Raw genomic sequence first — 21,933 nt, forward strand, 5'->3', positions numbered from 1 at the left:
TATTATTTCTTTAAATCAATTAATGAAATCTTATTATTCTAAACAATTTTGTTCTGTAAATTTAGTTCATTAGACAATTTTAAACTTAGAAAGTTTATTTTTTACAGAAGTATCGCTAATCTTTTAGTATTTTGGTAGTGATCTTTAAAGACTTCCAATGCGCTTCTTTCTTTCAAAATAAAAATAATCCGATTAAAAAAAAAATCTGCACATCAGAGAAGTTTCTGATCAATGCTCAAAATTTAACTTTATGACAGGGTGCCCACAGGAGTGATTATGGCGCAAGTTGCGGCATCAAAAATTTTTTTCGGGGGGGGGGGGGGGAGGGGAGGGATTTTTTAATTATTTATTTTACAGGGTTCGTACGGGTCATGGAAATCCTTTAAAGTCATGGAAAAAAAATAAGCAAATTTCAGACCTGGAAAAGTCATGGAAAATTGAAATTTTCATTGAAAGTCATGGAAATTAATTTCAAGTCATGAAAAAATGTCCTGGACAAAGGGAAAGTAACAGTAACTAAAGGAGCATTAGAAACCTTGAGTGATTTTACAGTATAGCATATAAAAGCTATTAAAAGTGGGAAATTGAACGATCCAAAAATCAAATCTGAATTTTGAAATCTCATTGCATCCACTTCAGTCGCAGTCGCCTGTCTTTATTTTGCGATGTGATTTTACTGCTTGGACATCACTTATATATATATATATTTTGAATTTACTATTATTTTCAACACTTCTTAATATTTCATATTCTGCAATAACGAAATTTCACGTTTTTAGTTTTGCCATGCCTACTCAAAAAAAAAGCAATTCAATTGCATCCGAGTTTAATTCCGTCACTCGTAAGATCTTTATTATTAAATTTACCAGAGTTTATCTTAATTTGTTGAAGGTTTTAGAAAATAAAGATCTTTAGTCAGACGATAGAATGCAGAAAAAGAGGAATTCTGATATTCTGAAACAGTAGTGCCCAACATACTGCAAAACTAATCCATGTGACCCACTTTTACATGCAATGTCAGGAATCAAACATGTTCTGGAATTTCTAAACCTATTAATTTATATGCATTTGAAAATGTGCAAATAAATAAACAATACAAGTATACTTTTGAATCAGAAGATTGATTCATTACTTAATGGTTTTTTCATAAAAGATCTGGTTTAGAAACATAAAATACTAAACTGTGTGGCTTTACTTTAAAGAACCAAAATACTGTCAAGTTACGTGGATGAGTAAATGCACTGCTGACACTAAAAGCCAACTTTTGAAGTAAATTTATTGAAACTTAGTTGATGACTCATTCAACCTTTGTCCCATTCCATATCATTCTGCATGTTTATAAATAAAAAGAATTTAAAAAAAAAGACATTTAAGCATTTTCATATTTGTTTCACTGCATTTATACTTTACTTAAATTTATATGATGAAGACAAATAAGAATAGCTTAGTTTTTTAAGTGTACACTTATATTTTTTCCATTACGAGTAAGTGCTTCAATGAGGCTGTGGCAGTTATGTAGACGTTTTGCTAATGCTCATTTCAAAAATTAGCAAGTTTGAGATTAAATAGTGTGATTTTTTTCGTGTAACGAGGTCATGAAACGTTTCATTGAAGTCATGAAAAAGTCTTGGAAAAGTCATGGAATTTTTTCATCCAAATGGAGTATGAACCCTGATTTTACTTTATTTTTATTCAAATTATTTACTCATATTATTTTACTTTATTATTTTCATCTGTGTGTGTGTATTTTATTGGGGAGCGAGCACACTTTTCTTTCAAAACAATAATAATTAAAAATAAACAAATATGTAAAAAAAATAAATTAAAAATAAAAAAAAGTGCTAAAGCGTTCAGAAATATTGGGGGTGGGGGGGAGTTGTGCCATTGAACTTGGGGGGGGAGCACCCCTGTTTTATGAGCAACAAACAGGGGAAATATGTGAAGCTAAAAGATGCATGATTTTTTTACAGGCCAAAGTCTAAAATCGCTTTGAGTTCATTGGATTGGAGGGGTAGAAGGCAATAATTGAAAAAGTTTAGGTTTCATAAGTTTTTAGTTCAGATTATTTTAGCAATTAACTTTATTTTTGTGATACAGATGTCACAATTGTTAATTTTGCAGTTCTTTCACTTGATGTAAGGCAGTGGCTCCTCGCTATGGAAAATTAGATATGCTACATTTACATTAATTGTTTATTACAGTGATTTGCTTCACTTGTGTCAGTACATTAGGGTAGTTCAAAAATACACTTTATAAAAAAGATTTCTCCTAGAAAACAGGACACCACTCAATGTTTTTAGACTTGTGGATAGTAAAATACTGGAAGAATTTTAACTTCCTATTCCAACTGAAAGAGGGTGCTCGACCCCCCTCCTTCAAACTTCATAAGTATGAGGAGGGAGTTAAAAAAATACATTGAACTGAAAAACCAATTTTACATACTATAATCTACACAAGTTATATGCATATTCATTGCAATAAAATAATTACTTACATTAAAAAAAAAAAACAGCTGGGGAAATTAAATGTTTCTAAATTTGTGACTTTTTCTATGCTAGAGCTATTGTTAAATTAAGGGGTCATTGAGCACCCTCTTAAAATTTGAGTAAGAAGCTAAAACTTTTACAGCACAATACTATTAGTAAGTCTAAAAAAAAATAAGGGGTGTCTTGGACTCGAGCTGAAAGAAAAAAAAAAAATTGAACCACCCTTAGTACATATTTTTGATTATTTCAGCTTGAATAAATTAAATTTGGTAACCATTGTTTGTAAAGTTTGAAAATGAGGTAAGTTTTATCAAAATTTGAGATGTATATATTAATGTTGCAAAATGAAGTGGAGATCGATAACCTGGAATTTTTCTCAAAACCACCTGGAAATGTTGGGGAATTTCATTCTTGAACTTCCGTGGCAACCCTGGTTTGAATTAATGAGGTTGGCTGTATCAGTTCTTATTGATTTTGATTGAATCATGCATCATTTCAGGCAGTGAAACAGCTATATATGCTAGTTCTTGGGTTGGATGTTATTGGTAATCCAGTCGGATTGCTAATTGGATTAGGAGAAGGAGTAACGGATCTTTTCTATGAACCCTTCCAAGGTGCTATCCAAGGTCCTGAAGAATTTGCTGAAGGCCTTGCTCTGGGTGTTAAATCATTATTTGGTCATGCAATAGGTATGCTTCATGTTTTTTTTTTTTTTCATTGGTGTTAATTTATTATTACTGCAAACCTTTTATTATTTTTATGATTTATTCAATGACAGTTTGCTGAGCAGTTTCATTATCTTTAAACTGTTAGCATTATTTCAAATATAAGTATAAATGTAATGGATATATATGTATATAATGGGTACAATGTTGAAAATTAATCTATAAAACTAGAATTCCCTAAATTTTAAAATTGATTGTGATTTGTTAGAAAAGGCTATTTACCATCAAAGAGATGTTATTGTAGACATACTGCATACCCCCAACTTATCTACTAGTTTCTGTTGCCCCCCCCCCCCCCCCGACTAAACGATTTCCTTCTGAAGAATTCTTACTTAAGATCTTTCTTTAGAAGAGTAGCTTATAAATATCAATTTATCACAGTGAGAAAATAGTTTAATTTCTCCAAATTACGTAAATTACAAAACTTGGTTGTTACTTCTAATTCTTTTCCTCTTTTGTTTCTAAACAACATCCTAAAACTCTTCAACAAGCCAAAAAATATATATATATATATATATATATATATATATATATATATATATATATATATATATATATATATATATATATATATATATACAGAAAAAATTCTCACCCTGACCTCCTCTTTCCAGGATTTCTAAAAAGTTGGTAGTTTTTCCATTGAAAAATAGATATGGGCACTCATTTAATGATTGCTATTGGCTCAAACTAATAATAAACAGATATTGCCTCCCCCGTATGTTTTAAATGCGCGTCCAAGGTAATACGATCACATGAACCAGCTAACATGCGATATGTAAGATATTTTGTAACGAACAAAGCCCTGTTTATAACAAAATAGAAATGCTGTGTTTTCTGTAATTTTTCTTGTTTGGTGTTCATTATTTGGCATTGACAAGTTACAGCTTGGATGATACACATTAAAGTTGATTTAAAAACTCATCTAATTTACTGTTGTCAGTGCTCTTTTTTGTATCGTTTATTTTATTTTTATTTATTTCTTTGTATTTTGAATCATAAAAAATTCTTTCCCATTTGAACTTAATGCTAGTACAACATTTTGATTTTTTTTTTTTTTTTTGTAACACCTAGCTTTTATAATTCGCTGTTTTTTTGTATTCAGTGAGTTCCAAAATTATTTTTAAATGCCCAATATCTATTGTGATTATTGCTTCGACTGTAATGTGTACCAGCTTCATTTTTTTATACTGTAGTTTACTTGAAATATTGCCTATTTATTTGGAATATTACATGTCTAAATGATTTTGCAGGTGGAGCTGCTGGCGCTGCTTCACGTATTACGGGCACACTTGGAAAAGGAATTGCCGCCTTAACACTCGATAAGGATTATCAAAAGAAGCGGCGTCAAAACATAAGTCGAAGGCCTCAAGATTTTACTCATGGTATTGCTGAAAGTGGCAAAGGTCTTGTTATGGTATGTTATTCAGTTGAAAGTTATGCAGAGTTTTCAGTTGTACTTCACAGCAAGTCGGATTTTTTAAACATTAATTATGATCATTATGATATAAAGCAGATTGTGCGGGGGGGGGGGATGACATACCTAATAATAATAATTATGAAATACTTTTATTATGTACTTTAATTTTACATTTTTGGGCTTGTGAACAGGCATAAATGACATTAATTATCCTAAAGTTATTATGGTAAAGATGCAAGACATAAATTTATTAAAAATTACTCAATATCACTACTTTAAAAAATGTTGTGTATAATTGGATTTTACTGTCATGTAATAATGTATAGTAAAATGCAACAGAAAAGAACAGTTTATTCAGGTTATGACTATATCAAGATAAGGTGCATATTTTAATTCTCTTTTTTTTTTCTATGTTTTTTATAAATGGAAGGCAGATATTCAACATTCGATAATTTTGTATGATGCATAGAAAGATTGCATTTTTTCAAATGCTTTTTCAATCCTTGATAAATGTAAGTGATGTAAAATGCAAAAGAGCTAGTCAATAAATTTTTTTCAAATGTTTACTGTTTTAGGGTGTTTTTGATGGTGTAACTGGCATTGTGACTAAGCCCATTGAAGGAGCAAGAGAAGGTGGAGTTGGAGGCTTCTTTAAAGGGGTAGGAAAGGGCCTTATTGGTGTGGTGACAAGACCCACAGCAGGAGTTGTTGATTTTGCCAGTGGATCATTAGAAGCTGTGAAGCGGTATGTTGTAGGGTTTTTTTTTATCGATGGCATCTTATTCAGAAAAACAAATCCTATGAAAATTATCAAAAAAAGATAATAAATGTTTAAAGGCCCTCATTATATTTTGGAAGAAATATCCAGCTGTTAAGTTCCAGGGTTTGTGCTAGAAGATCATTATGCACTTCCCGCGTTATCCGTCCCATTTCCCCTCCCCATCTATTTTTTGCATGCTATGCTTCCTAAAATTCCACTTAACATTCTGGTCAAATTGGGGAAATCCCACTTTGGAGTGTTTTATGTTGGGAATTCGTCTGATGCCTTATGTTAAGGGGGGTGGGTGAGGTAATCATAATTTTATCAAGCATAATGAAAAGATTATATTTCCTAACTTAAAAGAAAATTCATCGGAAGATCTTTTTCCTTCCTTTTATTCATTGGCGGCCATCATGAACAAACATTCAAATTTTGAAATCAGCATTGACCTCTCTCTTATACACATATGTTTAAGTAATAAACTGTTGTACAATTTTGAAAATTGAAGCAAAGAATTATGAAACTGGTACTCCTTAGCAGTGGAAGTTTCGTGCAATGCAGGTACAACAAATTTTAATAAGAAATACTCCATGAAAAGTAAAACCCATTTAGTGTCCTATATAGTAACGCATGATGCTAAATGCAGTTAATGTATAATGCAAAACATAAGACAATTGCAAAACAATAATAATTTCAATTTTTATTAAAATTAACATAAAACTAGCATTAAAGTAGTTTTAAATTTAGTAATACTAAAATGAAAACAGTGGATTCTTCCCTTCAGTGGAAAGTCATTGGCTACACTGGAGACATGCTCACAAACAGATCTACAAAATTGTGCTTACCTTGTTGTCCAAGTAGCAGAAACATTCCAAATTCAGATGGTAAAAAAGACATTCCAAGTTGTAAATCATAAAATTAGACAAAATCAAACTCATGACACTTGGAATATCCTTTTTACCAGTTGAATTAGAAATGTGCATCCAGAGAAAATTTTGAATTTTTGATCCTTGAAAATCCTAAAAAATATCTTGAGTTATCAATGTTTATGTACACCATTTAAAATTATTAATGTTAATTTATTAAAATGAAATAATTTATTAATATTTTTAAATAATTTATTAAAATGAAAGATGTTACGGGGCTGAAGTTTAGCACTGAAAACAGGACAAGGGATCATTGTTTTAAGCGATTTAAATCTCAGGCTAACATGGATATTAGGAAAAATTATTATTTTAGCATTGTAGTGGAACCTTGGAACAGTTTACCGGAAGAGGTGGTAATGAGCAAGGGAGTAGATAGTTTTAAGAGGGCCATTCATTGATCTTCACTGGGGATTGTAAATTGACTAGGACCAGTCTAGCTGGGCCCAGAGCCTGTTGCTGGTCGTCACTTTTGTATTTGTATAAAATAGGATCCACTGTATCAATCCTAATGTGTGGAGGTATTCAAATGAACTGGTTCTGATTGCATCAGAGAAAGAGATTTAGGAAAATAATTATCTGCTACCTATCAATAAGCCCAAAGAAATGTGATGTAATAGGAGTACAGAGATTCCTTTCAAGCATTCATTCTGGAACAAGTATATCCAGGTTGGCTTTTTGAATGAGGCAAATTAAATCAAGAAAATGTTAAACATACTCAAATGGAGTATTCAGGGTTTGTACGCCCTTGAAAAACCTTGAAAAGTGCTTGAAAAAAAAAAGTTCATTTTCAAGTGCTTAAAACCTTGAAAAAGTTTCTTAGTGCTTAAATTCTCTCAAAAATCAACGAATTGTGCTTAGAAGTTTTAAAAAAGTATTTCACCAATGCAATTTTCTGAACATGTGTTCAGTATGCAACATCGCGAAAAATTGCTTCCGTGTTTGGGATTTCAATCCTTTTGCATCTTGTAAATATTTTGATGTTTTTTACAACCAAAAGGTATTTTGACATATGGTACCTTAGATTAGTTTATTTTTTGTTTAATTTCATTAATTAACAAAGAAATTAATTTGGAAACCATGACAACATTGAACTTACTCGGGTTTCGCGGAAAATTGCTCTTGTGTTTGAAATTTCAATCTTTTTGCATCCTGCAAATATTTAAATATTTTGGCTAATCAAATGTTAGTTTCGCATATGCTACCTTAGATTAGTATATTTTTTGTTTAATTTTAATAAAAAACAAAAAAAAAAATATTTCATGGGAAACATGCCACGTCGAACGAACTCGGACTTTGCGAAAAATTGCTTCTCATGTTTGAAATTTCAATCTTTTTGCATCTTGCAAATATTTAAATATATTCATTAATCGGATGTTATTTTCATATTTGCTACCGTAGATTAGCATATTTTATGTTTAATTTCAGTAAAATATAAGTTTATTTTATGGGAAACATGACAACGTTAAACTTAATTCGCGAAAATTTGCTTCCCTTGTTTGAGATTTCAATCCTTTTGCATTTTGTAAATATTTTTATATTTTTGGCAATTAGTAGTTACTTTGACACTGCTACATCAGATTAGCTTATTTTATTTTTTATTTTAATAACTAAAGAGTTAAAGAATTTATTACCTTGGTCTTGTTTAATTATTTGCTTATTTATTTTTGCAATTTTGAATGATTATCTTTACCTAATTTTTGGTCATAACAGATTTTTTTTAAAAAAATTTAAATTTCAGCAGTTGAGCACCTAACAAATTAACTTAAAGTTTGTATTTCAAATATAAAGTTGATTTATATAATTTTATTTATAAGTACATCATTTTTTTATGTCTGCTAAAATAAATAAGGTGTATAACGGGGTGGTTGTGTTATGATTATTCACTTGAAATCCAGTAGTGTTCGTTTTTATGCTTTTACCTCCCTATATCTCCAATTTTCCCCTTTTGCTCAAATGTTCAAAATTACTACTTTATTAAGGTTGTGGGTACTTGGAGCTTACTGAAAGAGGCTTTAATCAGCAAAGGGGTAGATAACTTAAGGAGGGTCATTCATCTTCATTTGGATCTAATAAATTGACCAGTACCAGCCTAGCTAAGCCCAGTGCCTGTTGCTGGTTATCAACAGGCACTGGGCATGGTATTTCTATGCAGAATATTTTGACTTAATAAACTATTTTATGAATTGTATGCATAGCAAAAGTTTTTGTTGTACATATGTATATTCAAGTAATAGGGGTTTTAGTTTTAAAAATTATTCCCCCCCCCCCCCCACTCGCCCCATTTTGCTCTTTGAAACTTTCAGGTAATTTTTTATGAACTCACAAATCACAATTACACCTGAATATTATTGCCTTTCTAAATTTAAATTCTAATTTCAACAATTACCCATTTTTTCCCAAAATAAAACTACTTATGTCATAATATATGTCAACTTCTTGTGAATCTTTTCAATTTCGAAATATGGCTCTATAAATCTGAACTTGCACATTTATTGTCTATTGCAAGTTAATCAATGAAAGCTGAATAGGCTCAAGTTTGCATTCAGAGTATTTATCACAGCTTAAGCTGCTTTTGTATATTTTGAGGTGTAGAGACTGGACTGTGGACTTTCATCAACTTTTCTTACTTCCTAATTTTTAAATTTATTCGAGGACAGTTGAAATGCCTTATTGGCTGAACAGCTAATAAATACATACGAATAATTGATTTGCATACTTATAAATGATTTGCAAACCTAATATTTTTAGAACTTAATAGTGCAAACTGAAATAACTTTCTGGGTAGTGTTTTTGTCCTAACCGCCCTTATATTGTAATAAACCACTGTATAGATATTGGAAATAAATATTGAAACCGGGGGGGGGGGGGGGGGAGTGACTTCAAAAACTCCTATCTGGCAATGCCATTGAACTTGGGTATTTTAGTTTCTTCCCATAAAAGTTTTAAAAAAAAGGCCTTTCATAAGTGCTTTTAAGTATTAATTTGCTGATTCTAGAAAATATACAAACCTCTGACTGCTGCAACCTTTGAAAAACCTCAAAATTAAACCTCTTGGTATCTGCTTCTCTTTATGACCAAACTTTTCAAACATTTTCAGAAAAACTTTCGACGCAGTAATTCTTTCATCAAAGCGTCTCTCGTTGTAGAAAAAGCAATTTTGTTTTCCTATACTTTTTTGTATTATTGCCTTATTTCTATGTGTTTGTAGTAAATGAAATCTGCATACAATATTTTTAGTACAAATTTATGATATTACCTTGAAAACAAAATTTTTTACCTTGAAAAGTGCTTGAATTTTTTTCTGCCTAAAGGGTATGAACCCTGGTATTGCTCTTTCATAATATTCAACGAATATCATGCCATGAACATGGAGCATTTCAGATGATATCATGTAATTTAAAAATTAAGTCTTTCTCTTTCAATCAAAAAGTCAATCTTTATAAAAATCATTATTATTTTTTATATATTTTAGAGTGACTCAGGTATCTGATGAAGTGAAGAGATTGCGTGTGCCACGATTTGTTCAGCCCGATGGCATAATTCGACCGTATGTAAAAAGAGAAGCTGAAGGAAATAAATTACTGCTGGTAAATTCTTTAGTACTCTTATTTATTCTTTTCGTCCAACACGTTAGTGCTACCTAAATGTGAGATGTTATTGGTAAAATAAATTCAGTGCTGGCGAAGTCATTTTTGCATCTTGGTCAAAACTGAAATCGACATCCTTAATCAGAGGTGTCACTTTTGGGGAAGGGGTGAATGGCACAGACAGTGCCATTAAAATCTTTAGGGCTATTTTTAGGGAGGTTTTTTGTGTGGGGGGAGGGAGGTTCTCATTCTTAGGGGGCTCCGTAGTATTTGCAGGGTGTGCTATTGCTCTTGAGGGGGATGAGGACCCCTGCCTTAACAATTCTGGGAAAGGCTTGCTTTAAAAAATGAATTCTTGAGTTGTCTTGTTTGAGTAATGAAATTTTTTAAATTCTATAATGCTGATTACTTTTCTATTATCATATGAAAATTATCAGTCCTATATTAACTAAATGTCCGGGTTGCCAATCTAGGAGGAACAATTTGAGGAGCATGTGCGGTGATTTTAAGGAGCAATTTGGTATGTTGTGTAAAAATCAATAAAAATAACTAAAATGCTTATCTAAAATTGTTTCAGAGCTTTATTAATCATTTTAAGCACTAGTATAAAAATCATTATTTATAAAACAGCTTCAACCACTATTTCAATCTTTGAGTATAAGCATCTTTTAATTTCCCATATTTACATTTTTGACATAACAATAGCTAAATATAAGCCTGAAAACATTCGGCTGGGAAATGCAGAGCAAAATAACGTCTTTGCGGAGCCACAGAGTTTCGCCATTTTTGCGGAGCAGTTGGCAACCCTGAAATATTGATTTATGAAACCTATGGGTAATAAATAACAATTTTTTCATTCAAGGTTTAAAAGAAAGATTTTTTTTTTGGATATTCACAATACCCCCCCCCCCCCTCCGCTCGGGATCTCTCGTGATTCAAAGCAAGGGGAAAGAAAACTACAAAAATAGATCTTTCACTAAGGAATATCATAATAAATAATTCCAACATGGAAGTAAAATATAAAGAAAGAAGCAAGTGTTCTCAAGAATCTGTAGCCATAAATAATGGGAAGACTCCGCCCCCCCCCCCCCCCCATCCTCCCCAAATAGTCCAGAAATAAAATTTTGTTATAGATGTATAATACTCAACAGGGGCCAGATTTAGAGTGGACTAAATTAACCTGGCCCCCTCCTGAAATAAATTACATAAGTTTTGAAAGTTCTCACAATATTTGACTTGCTCCCTTTCCCAAATAAAAATTCATATGTATAAAATATATATTTACTGTATGGGTCATTCTCCAGAAAATGTAACTTTTGAATGCAAATATTTTTCCAATTTTGAAACCGCTTCTTTTCTTTTTTCTTCATTCTTGCATGAAAGAGTTACCAATTAGAAGTAACCATAAACAATTTCCCAGCTAAGTTCCAATTATTTTATTCATAAATAAAAAATAAATAAAAATTGCCTTGTTCACAAAAAAAAAAAAAAAAATGAAAAAAAAAAATTTCTTGTTTTAAAATCAAGGTCAATTTAATATCAGAGTAGTAATTTTGTTAATTGTGCAAACAATGAGCTATTTTAATGATTAGTGGAAATCTAATATTAAGTTCTCTTAACTAAAGTACGGCTTAATTAGTAATTATCCTTTTAACTCAAATGTGTGTTAAAAATTAGTATTTAGTAAATTTGAGGATATACTGGCAATTCATAGTTTTGGTAGAATGCCTATTATTGATTTGTTTCCCCTCCATCATTTATTTTCACATGAAAAATAATGACATTGATAAGGTCTGTCATGGAAGTGAGATTCACGGAGGTGAGGAATTTTCCATTAATATAAGCCTAATGGGTACATTTTTGGGGGAAATTTGTTTTTTTCTTCATTGCTACAATATGCACATGTCAAGCATCTGAAAATATGTTCACTTTTTTTTTTTTTTAACACTAATTTACGTCCCTGAAATTCTCTAGTTCATGGAGATGAGAAGTCTCAATAACCACACTTAGTTTTTAAAACAAAATCTGTCTTCTTGTTTTTCGACAAAATTCTGAGGACTTCTTTATTGGTGAAAATAAACAGCTATGGTACCCTTGTATTATGGAAAATTAAATTTGATGTCATTACTGCCACGTGTTAATGAGGAATGGCATTTTGTGTTTAGGTAACGGAGATGAGAGTTTTTTGTGTGACATGACTCCTTATCCTAAAAAAAACGAACTAAAACGCATATTAAAAATTAAATATACTTAAACAATTAATGTTTGAGACACTTGTGAAAGGAATAATAAATAAATAAGTTTATACTTTTAATTAAACAAGTTATTAAGCAACGTACACAGTCACACAAGGTGTGTGACATGCCACGGAGGTGAAAATTCACATGTTGTGAACCAAATATATACTAAAATAAAAATTATTGTTAAAAATTTGTTGGCAGGTTTAAATAGATATATTTTCGATGAAATTAAAAAGCATTGTTAAATGAATTGTTCCTCAAAGTTTTTTCTGTAAAAGGCGTGTGACAGAAAAGTTACTTTTTGAAAAATGACCCATATGTATTTTTTTTTATAATTAAAAAAGTATTTTTTTATCAGTACTCTTTTGTTATTTTGTATGATTGAGTTTTGTATCACTTTTAGTTATTTTCAAGAATTGTTTTAAACATTTGACAGTATTAATGTTTATTTAAATCCCTCTTTTGAGGTTTTATTTCTTCTTTTTTTTTTTTTTTTTACTCTTATTCTTAAAACTTTAAGAAGAAGGAAATAATCTCAAGCCTAACATGCTGCTTTCATTTTTCAGGAGGTAGAGAAAGGTAAATATTCAAATACTGATGTGTACTTGGCCCATGTACCAGTTTCTGATGAAAAATTATTTTTGCTAGTTACAAATAAGTAAGTAAAAATGCTATACCTCTCTTAAAATTGATATACTTTTAAGATTTTTTTTTTGTTCATACTTTGCATTTTATATTTTATACATATTAGTCAAGTTTAACATAATTGAAATTTAAATAAGAATTATAATCTCTTTTCTTATTTGCTGTTTGTGTAAGTAGTAACTTTACCAGACATTTATGATTGGAAATACTTAAAACATTTTAACAATCATAAAATAGTTTTCGTTACATTTTTTTCTAAATTTAAAATTTGTCAGTTCAATTTATGAACAAAATATTAATGTAACAATAGCTTTTGCACCATTTGATACAGTGTTTTTATTTTATCACTAAATCCACATAATTTATTTTCTAACATTCAGGCCCCAACATAACGTATGTTTTAACTCCTTTTTTTTTTTTTTCATTTCATTTTAAGCCGAGTTATGTACATTGAAAAAGGAGAGATATTTGGTCAGTGGAACACAGTGTGGGAATACAGATTTGAAGAAATCAAGGAACCACCTGCTGTAACTGATAAAGGGCTAAGGATAATGTTGAAAGTATGCGTTTTTGTCTCTGTAAAATTTAGTTTTTGATTACTTTTTCATTCTCAAGAACTAATTTCATGTTTGCTAATTCACTTGATAATTTTTTTAAATTCTTAATTTAAAAGGAACCTCAAAAGAAAGGAATATTTAGCAAATCAGTTGCTGGTAAACTTGTGCATATAGTGGATCCTGTGACTTGTAAGGTATGTATCAAATTGCCGTTAATGAACATTTTTTTTTTGCATTTACACTGTTAAATCCTTATATAAATATTAATTTTATCATAGAGCCTTTAAAAGTCTCTTAAGATTTGTTAAAATCAAGCAGTTGAGCAGTTTTTATTACATACATTTCCTGATTTTTTTGCCTGAACTGCTGTTTGTCTTAAAGTAATTTGGTTATTTCAAAGCTCTGGCATTGATGATTCTTTTCTCTTAATGTAGTTTGTTCAGATTTAATTTTGTCTCTAGTGTTCAATTATTCACTGAAATGTGGTGTGGGATAGATAACATTTTAATTTGTTAGCAACTAGTACTTTTTCTTGTGGAAGGGAAAGCAAAAGTCTAAAAAATACTTGGATATGTAAAGTGTGCAGGATAGAAAAGGGTAAGAAACATTCCAGGCATTGTTTAGCTTATTGTTGTATATCCAGAGCTTTTAAATTTGGACAATCTGTCGACTTGAAAACTTTAACACATAATGCAGGAAAAAAAAAATCTTGGTAAAGAGAAAATGCTACAAAATGTCTACACATGCATATTGAATGTCTAAACTGATTGTACTAGACTTGCAGCACAGTGGGTCAGCTCCAGTAGAACTTGCGGGCATTTAAACTAGAGGAATTCTGAAGTCTGGGATTTTTGTGAAATATCAGGGAGAGAAAACAATGAATAATATTATGGGGGGGGGGATAAAGAACATCATCATTTGGCACCTACCCCCTGCTCCCATTTAAGAACTGTCTGCATTTATAAAATCAATTCTAAGCAACTGAGATTTTGCTTAAAATGCTCTGCCATTAGATCAAAAGCACCAAATTCCGTGCTGGTGCAGCTGCTCCAACTTCCCTTGGATTCATGAAGTGAATAAGAAGGATAGTTGATGATTGAAGTGAAAAACTAATATGAATAAAGCACAAATTATAAAGGAGATACAGCATATAGCTATTTCAAGGCTACAATGGAGCCTCTTCAGCAGTCAGTGCAAGACAACGGATGAAAATCAACCAATCAATAAAATACAAGTCAACCAAGAAATTGCATCAAGGAGGAAGACGATCAATCAGAAGCCAGCAAGCGGTTTGCGAGAAACAAACAACCAAAAAACAGCAATTATAAAAATTACTTCTAAATATCATGAAAAAATTGTTTGTACATTGGTTTTTCACTTTAATCATACTCTTACTTTAGCATAAAGATTATTCGATCATTTTTTGTTCTAAGAAGGATAGTTTCTGAGTCAAGAAGTACATGGTTGCTGAAAATAATTCCTGAAAGCAAGATTGCTTCCAGGATAGAGCGTAGTCACAATGAAGTCAATTATATCTTTCTTATTTATTTACTGTTTCACTTCATTTTACCTGAAATATAATTGTATTTCATTTAGATGTTTTTGTGGATATTGTGAGTGTAGTTTTTGGTCGGCGAAGTGTGCCACTGCACATGCAAAAGATAATTGAATTTAAGTCCTTCCTCCAGAAAATATATTTCATTTTTTTTGTTTTCTTTTTACTCTGCTAGTGTTTACTTGTAAGAAAAGAATTTATTCTGGATTTCAGATGAAGTTTAGATTTACTCAGTTTGAAGCTTCTATAATTAGGTGTATATTTCTTTTTATTTCCCAATTTAATTTTGTTTCTTACGATAATGAAAATTCAGAGAAATTGGTTTCAAAATATCATGGAAGACTAGGAATAGTCAGATTAAATATTTTGTCAAAACATGTGTGAATCTTGTTGTTTAAATTATTGGTGCCCATTTAAAAATCATTTTCATTTATTTTGCAGTGGATTGCTGATAAAATTACAGAAGCATTAAGAAAGTGAAAAAAGTAAGATATTCTTTACCTTATTTGCTTTGCATCAATTCATTAGAAAAAGAACTAATTTATTTCAGAGGTCTTTCATATTATTCATTGATTTAGTCATTTTTCCATAAAATTTTTCTCCTCTGAAATGGAACATTTTCCTTTTACTTCTACTGTAAATGTAAGGACATTTTTTATTTTTCAAAATAAGTTCGCAAGTACAGTGTAACCTAGAGTTAACGATTGTCAAGGGACCAGAAAAAGTTATTGTCAAATCAAGGAGCATGGACATTTAATGCAGTCAAAAGTCCAGACTAGTGAAATGTATCATTAAATTGAGGAAATCGTTAAATTGGGTATCGTTGAATCGAAGTTATACTGTAATAGTCAATTTTTTATTTTTGAAGTTGTAAGCCAGATAATGGTATTTACAGGCTCCTAGTGGCAGTTAAATAATGCAAATGATCAAACAAAAAAAGTAAAAGTTAAAAATTCAAAAAGAAAAAAAAATCATTGAGGAGATGTTATGACAGATGCTTTTTAGGAAAACATTTATGAGTGAAATACAATGTTTTATTATTTACATAATCATTAAAACAATTTGCTAGTACTTTTCTTTTCAAACTGCAGCCAGCGGTCATTTCTTCACTAATATTTACATAAACCAGGGTTTGTGCACTCCTCCAAAACTCCTCCAATACTCCTTCATTTAGGAAATTTTTTTGAAGAGCCCTTCAAGCTCCTTCATTTTGGTTTTAACTCCTTCAAAACTCCTTCTGTTTTAGTTCAAAACTACATAATCTTCCTCTATGACAGTAACTTATAATACTTTGATCGACAACTAACTTCGTCACAAGGGAGATTTTAATGTAGTACTTAATTTCGTGCATTTATTTTTTTCATGAAACTGTGGTTTACAAATTGATCATAGTTAAGTCATAAAAGTTGAAGGTGAAAATTTTATTAGAAAACTAAAACGTGCTTATACGGTGCTTGGCTATTTTTTCAAGTTTAATGATTATTGTTTTTCCCTCTGCCACTCTCAGCAGCAAAAGTCAGGTTGTCTAATTATTATTTAAATATTTAAAACCAGGGTTGGCAAAAACCCGGGTTTTTTTAAAAAAAGCCCATGGACCCAGGGTTTTTTGGGTTTTTTTAAATAAAACCCAAAAAAAACCCAACTAAAGCTGGGTTTTTTAAAAGAAATGTAGGTTTTTTTGTCTTTTTTTTAGGGAAAATGTGGGTACTTGTAGCATATTGTAGCGTAAATATATGGACAAAGCACAAAAATTGTCTTGTGGTAAAAAAAGCTGGAAAAACTAGTTAAAATTCAGCATTTTCTGAAAAAAAGTATAAAAGACGACGAAACCCGAGAATGGTGAAGTTTCAGATTTTTTAGTTTCCATGATTACCAACAGTTAAGGCAAAGTTACTTCTTGAGTGATAAAATCTATTGTTAGTTTTTAATTACTACATTTTTTTTTTTTTTTTGCATTTTACTTTATTGTATTTCAGTTGGTTATGCTACTGTAGAACCTCAAGTAGTTTAAATCCCTATTTACTGAATTCCAGCTTAATCAAGACATTTCTTTGAATTTTATGTTGCCTTCTTTTTCTATTTCTGTGTACAGAGTAAGGAATATTAAACTTTTTTGTAAGATAATGAAAATACTGTACATCCTATTCTGTTTTCTGTCCGACCATTTGTAAATCCTGTTAATTTCTAAAAAAAATATAACTTGTTAATTCGAAATTTGCGACGTATCGGGTTGCCGAAAATAATTCACATGGAAGCTAGAGTAGTTTCCTCTGTACAATCTATAAATATTGAGAAAATCAGACGTGACAGGACTTAGTCGAGATAATTTGAGTTATTTATTGAGACCAGTTCAAGATAAAAGTTAAATATATGTTTTTCAAATCTTTGAAGTATTTTTTTAATGCCGTTAAGAGTGAAGAAATACTGTTCAAAATTCATTTTTTATGTCCATTGTCTGTGGTGAAGAACAAATAAAATATAAGTTTAAATTGAAAAAGTATTTAAATTAATTAATTTTTTAAAAAACTTCTCAGAAAATTTTAAAAAACCCAAAAGTGGGCTAAATAATGGGTTTTTTTAAATGGGTTTTTTCAAAAAAGCCCAATGGGTCCAACCCAATTGGGTCCAATCCGGCCAACCCTGTTTAAAACTGCATAAGTAGATGTACTGTATTAAGTGATTGTGTTAAAAAAAACAATTGCTTAGTAAACTGAAGTTATGAGGTTGTAAAAAGGGTCATCTACAAGTGATGTCATGCCTTGAGGAGGAAACGGGATCATGAAATTGTGACAAAGGGAAGAGAGAGGATGACAAAAAGTGACATCACACAGTTATTGTAACAATATGCTTATCTTTACTAATAATAAAGCAGAAAGTCTCTCTGTCCGGAGGATGTCTGGATGTCTGGATGTCTGCAGGATGTCTGTAGGATGTCTGTAGGATGTCCGTAGGATGTCTGTGACGAGCATAGCGCCTAAACCGTTCGGCCGATTTTCATGAAATTTGGCACAAAGTTAGTATGTAGCCTGGGGGTGTGCACCTCGAAGCGATTTTTCGAAAATTCGATGTGGTTCTTTTTTTATTCCAATTTTAAGAAAAAAAACTATCATAAATTACGAAATTATCATAACGTGGAACCGTAACATGGGCACAAGCCAATTGGCGAGATACGAAATTATCATAACGTGGAACTGTAACGTCGGTACAAGCCAATTGGCGAGAAAATTCACCATACATTATTTGTAAATACACAGGCGAACCAAAAGACCTTTAATTTTTCTATTACGAGCGAAGCCGTGCGGGTGCCACTAGTAAGAAATATGACATGTGACAAGAGGAGGAGTTAGGTGAAGTGTGACACATTGTGATGAAGGGAGAAGGGGTCAAATATGTAGAAAAAAGTGACATCATTTAATGACAGCCCATTAGTACTCCTTCAAAACCTCATTTTACTCCTTCAAACCTCCTCCAAAACTCCTTCATTTAACTTCTGAAATTGAGTACGAACCCTGTTAAACACATACCTATTTTCATCATTGTTGTTATGTAATGCTATTACTACTTTGTCACATGAGAATTAAATCTCTCACTGTGAAAAAAATACCCATCCCCTTCATTTGAACATCAATCTGTTTTTTATCATTATTCGTTCTTATTTCCTTTCTTGAATTTTTCAGATGCAGTTGTGAAAGCTTTTTAATCAGTACAAGTACTTGAAATTATCAGCCCAATTTGGTAGAAAATTCAATTTTCTTTCGAATTTGCTCAGCCGTCCAAAGGAGAAGCATTAAATGACAATTATTTTGTTCAACTGTTCCTGAAAATCTTCTCCAATGGATAATGGTTAAATGACTTTTAAAAATCCAAAAATGTTGGAACTATATATATATAGTTAACTCTTGATTATCTGTGGAATAGGGTGGCATGGTAATCCCCGATAATCTGAATAATATTAAAAAACGATACTTAGCATGTACTATGGCTGAAACATATTAATAACACTTGCATGTACATTGCTACATTGCATCTACAACATTGAATGTAAAATATGTATGTAAAATCTAAAATCGAACAATAACACAATCATAATTCAAAAACAAAAATTTGAAAACACCCTCGGATGATCCGACCACCACCGATAATCAGGAGTTTATTGTATATACATTTCGCTTTTGTTTTTATCAAATACATTTTTCAGTCTATATATTTTTTTTTCTACTTTTAGTAGAATATTCTTCTTAAACAAGCTTCATTTCTAAAATAATTTTTCATATGTTGTTTTTAAAATTCAATTACATGTTCATATTTATTATGTTTCGAGAATGTAATTTGATTTTGTTGTTTCTGGCCATTTATATATTGAATGCAGCAATTTATCATTAACAGCACTTTTAATTTTGGCACTAAGTGTATGAAAAGTTTCTTTTGTGCTATTTTATCAGAAAGAAAATGGTGCTTTCAACGTTCTATTATAAGACACAAAAATCAAACTTAGTCTTTCAAAAAAAAAAAGGTATTATAATTGTTCATACCTTGTTAGGTTAAAATATATGAATTAAAAGTATATAATGTTAGTGCTCAAGTGTCTTATGTTCATGTTAACTTTTTTCCCTGTTAACATGTAAATACTGTTTGTGTACATATATTTTGTATAAACCTGGTTTAATTGTTGTTTTTGTTTGATGTGCCATGCTTTTTTTAACCCTCCATTTAATAATGGTTTTTATTGTTGTAATATACTTTTCTAATATAGAGTTCTTAAATTTGTCATGGTTCTGAATTTATTGTGAAATTCTATGCTTGTTGTAGCAAAATCTAAAATTTATACAGATGTACTATTATTGGTGGAAAAATAGATTTTTCGTTCTTATGCCTTTTTTGATCATTATACTTCAAATTTGGCTCTGAAGCTTAGGCGGCATGCGGGGGGGGGGGGGGCAACTGCCCCCTTACTATCAAAAGTAAGGAGGTCTTTTCCCTTTCACTTTTCAGAATTAATGGTCTTTTAAAAAATGATTTTTTTTACAGGATGAAGTGATTTATTTCCCGAATATTAGAACTAAAAATTCCAAATAAATAGAATTTTCTCATGTTATTTCGTGAGAATAGAATTTTGAATTGGAAGGAGGAAGTCTTGGGTGGCCATCCATCCCAAATTTTGATGTCATATTTCACATTTTTAGCATTAATTTAATCTAATGTAAAAAGCCAAAAATATAGTCCAATTTTACAAAAAAAAATCTTCATTAGCCCAGCCTCTCTCACTTATTTTGACCCCCCCCCCCCCCCCACTTTTTTGGTGCACCAGCCATCTATGCTCTTAAGCTCTCAAATTATATCCTATGGTAAAAATTTGGGTTAGAAGGAGAGAGTTCAAACCTTCTGCGGAAAGTTAATTTTAACAAAAGAAGAGTTGATGGGCTTCTGACTTTCAAAAATATTTTTTTTTTAATGTTTGATTGGTTTTAGTGAAATGTGTATATAATATGTATACATAATGATGGCAACAAGTGAAATATTGAGTTTTATCTTATTCTAGTCATGAACTGTTGAAGCTGCCTTGTTTGAACTCATTAAAAAGTCATCAATTTGAGTTATATTGTACGATTCAATTTTTCTTTTATTATTGCTGCCTTGCAATTTGTTACTTTGTCTTTAAAATGTGGTAAAATTGAGAATAATGTCAATACTTTGCATTTTTGTCTTTCTTTTTCCCTCGGGCTCTCTTTCTTTCTCTCGGATGGCTCTGTGTTAAAGTTATGCAAAAGCTTTCTAATCAGCGTTGTATTTAAACACTTTCTGATGGAGTCATTTTTATTAATTTGCTCTTTTGGCCAGTTTGCTAAATAACCTATTTTCAGTTACATTTGTCCACTTCTCTTCATTAGTATGGTGAAAAGAAAAGGAGCTTATAAAAGGATTGCATGTAATTTGCGTCCAAAAAGCTTCAAACGACATTACAGTTAAAAAATATATGAAACAAAAAATACTCAATTTGGAATTTTTGGTTCCTTTTTCCGAGGAAAATTTGTCATTGTTTCAATTTTTGATGTGAAATTTATTAGCTTGTGCACCTGCAGAAACATTCCTTTGAATGCAGTTCCTTTTTAGAAAATCAAATGAAATTTTTCCATGAAATAATACATAATATTTGCTTGAAAATGACAATTTTTTAAAGGTAATTTTTTGTCCTTTTTTATGCAGTATTGAGCTTTTTTTTGGTTTTTTTAAATTATTATTATTTATTTTTGTTTCTTGATTTCAGACTTTCTTTTTCCTTTTTTTTTTAAATATTAGAGTGTTTCAATTTTATAGTATATCTTCGATATGTGAAATTTAGCTTGTACAGTAAATAAGATTTTAAAGCTTCCATTTTTACCTCCAGTTTTCCTCAAACTTTTATTTTTTTTATTTTTTTACCATAGTAAGTCATATTGTAATTTAGATCGGCTGCAGACGACCTTTGCCACTTCAAGGACCAAGGACCACTAAATGATTTGGCTGATGACTAATATGAATTTAGATTTTAAAAAAAAGAGAATATACATTTATGCAATTGTAATCAGATAACTTTTTTAAAAATGAAATACATTCATTGAAGGCAACAACAAGTTATGAAGTGTTTGTTTCTTTTAGATAAGAACATTTTAAGTTTATATTTGAAATTATATATTTTTAATGGGATATTTGTTCCAATTTATCTAAAGTCATTTTGTAGATTTTTGATTCAATAGCATCACTGCAAGACACAGAGCAGCGTTTATTTTGGACTGCTAACTAGTTTTAATTGACATTGCAAATGAAAACTGTTACAGTAATTAGAACTTAGTAGTCTGAAAATTGAATTAAAAATTTCATTGCTTTTCCACTTGGTGATGGGCACTCATTTTTCTGTAGAGAGCCAAAAAAAATTTCATAAACTTGGCTGAAATTTAGATTTAAACAGTTAAAAAACATTGACTGCCATAACAAATCAATAAAGCTATTTTTTCTTTCCATCCATGCTTGAATTTGCTTCCTTCAATGTTGAAT

The 21,933-nt window shown here is 30.7% G+C and overlaps 1 protein-coding gene across 1 annotated transcript in view; it reads left to right on the top strand.

Annotated features, from left to right (window-relative positions):
• LOC129221025 (intermembrane lipid transfer protein Vps13-like) overlaps positions 1-19,004 on the top strand; it is a 185,690-nt gene extending 166,686 nt beyond the window's left edge. Inside the window, exons 70-78 of the mRNA XM_054855460.1 lie at positions 2,986-3,175; positions 4,465-4,628; positions 5,207-5,376; positions 9,790-9,904; positions 12,711-12,802; positions 13,226-13,349; positions 13,463-13,540; positions 15,343-15,386; positions 18,579-19,004. Coding sequence (XP_054711435.1) covers positions 2,986-3,175; positions 4,465-4,628; positions 5,207-5,376; positions 9,790-9,904; positions 12,711-12,802; positions 13,226-13,349; positions 13,463-13,540; positions 15,343-15,381 — 972 coding nt within the window. The 3' untranslated portion in view covers positions 15,382-15,386; positions 18,579-19,004. The remainder of the gene's footprint in view (positions 1-2,985; positions 3,176-4,464; positions 4,629-5,206; positions 5,377-9,789; positions 9,905-12,710; positions 12,803-13,225; positions 13,350-13,462; positions 13,541-15,342; positions 15,387-18,578) is intronic.
• The last annotated feature ends 2,929 nt before the right edge of the window (positions 19,005-21,933 follow it).

This window comes from Uloborus diversus, chromosome 4 (genome assembly GCF_026930045.1).
Source record: "Uloborus diversus isolate 005 chromosome 4, Udiv.v.3.1, whole genome shotgun sequence".
Lineage (NCBI taxonomy): Eukaryota > Metazoa > Arthropoda > Arachnida > Araneae > Uloboridae > Uloborus > Uloborus diversus.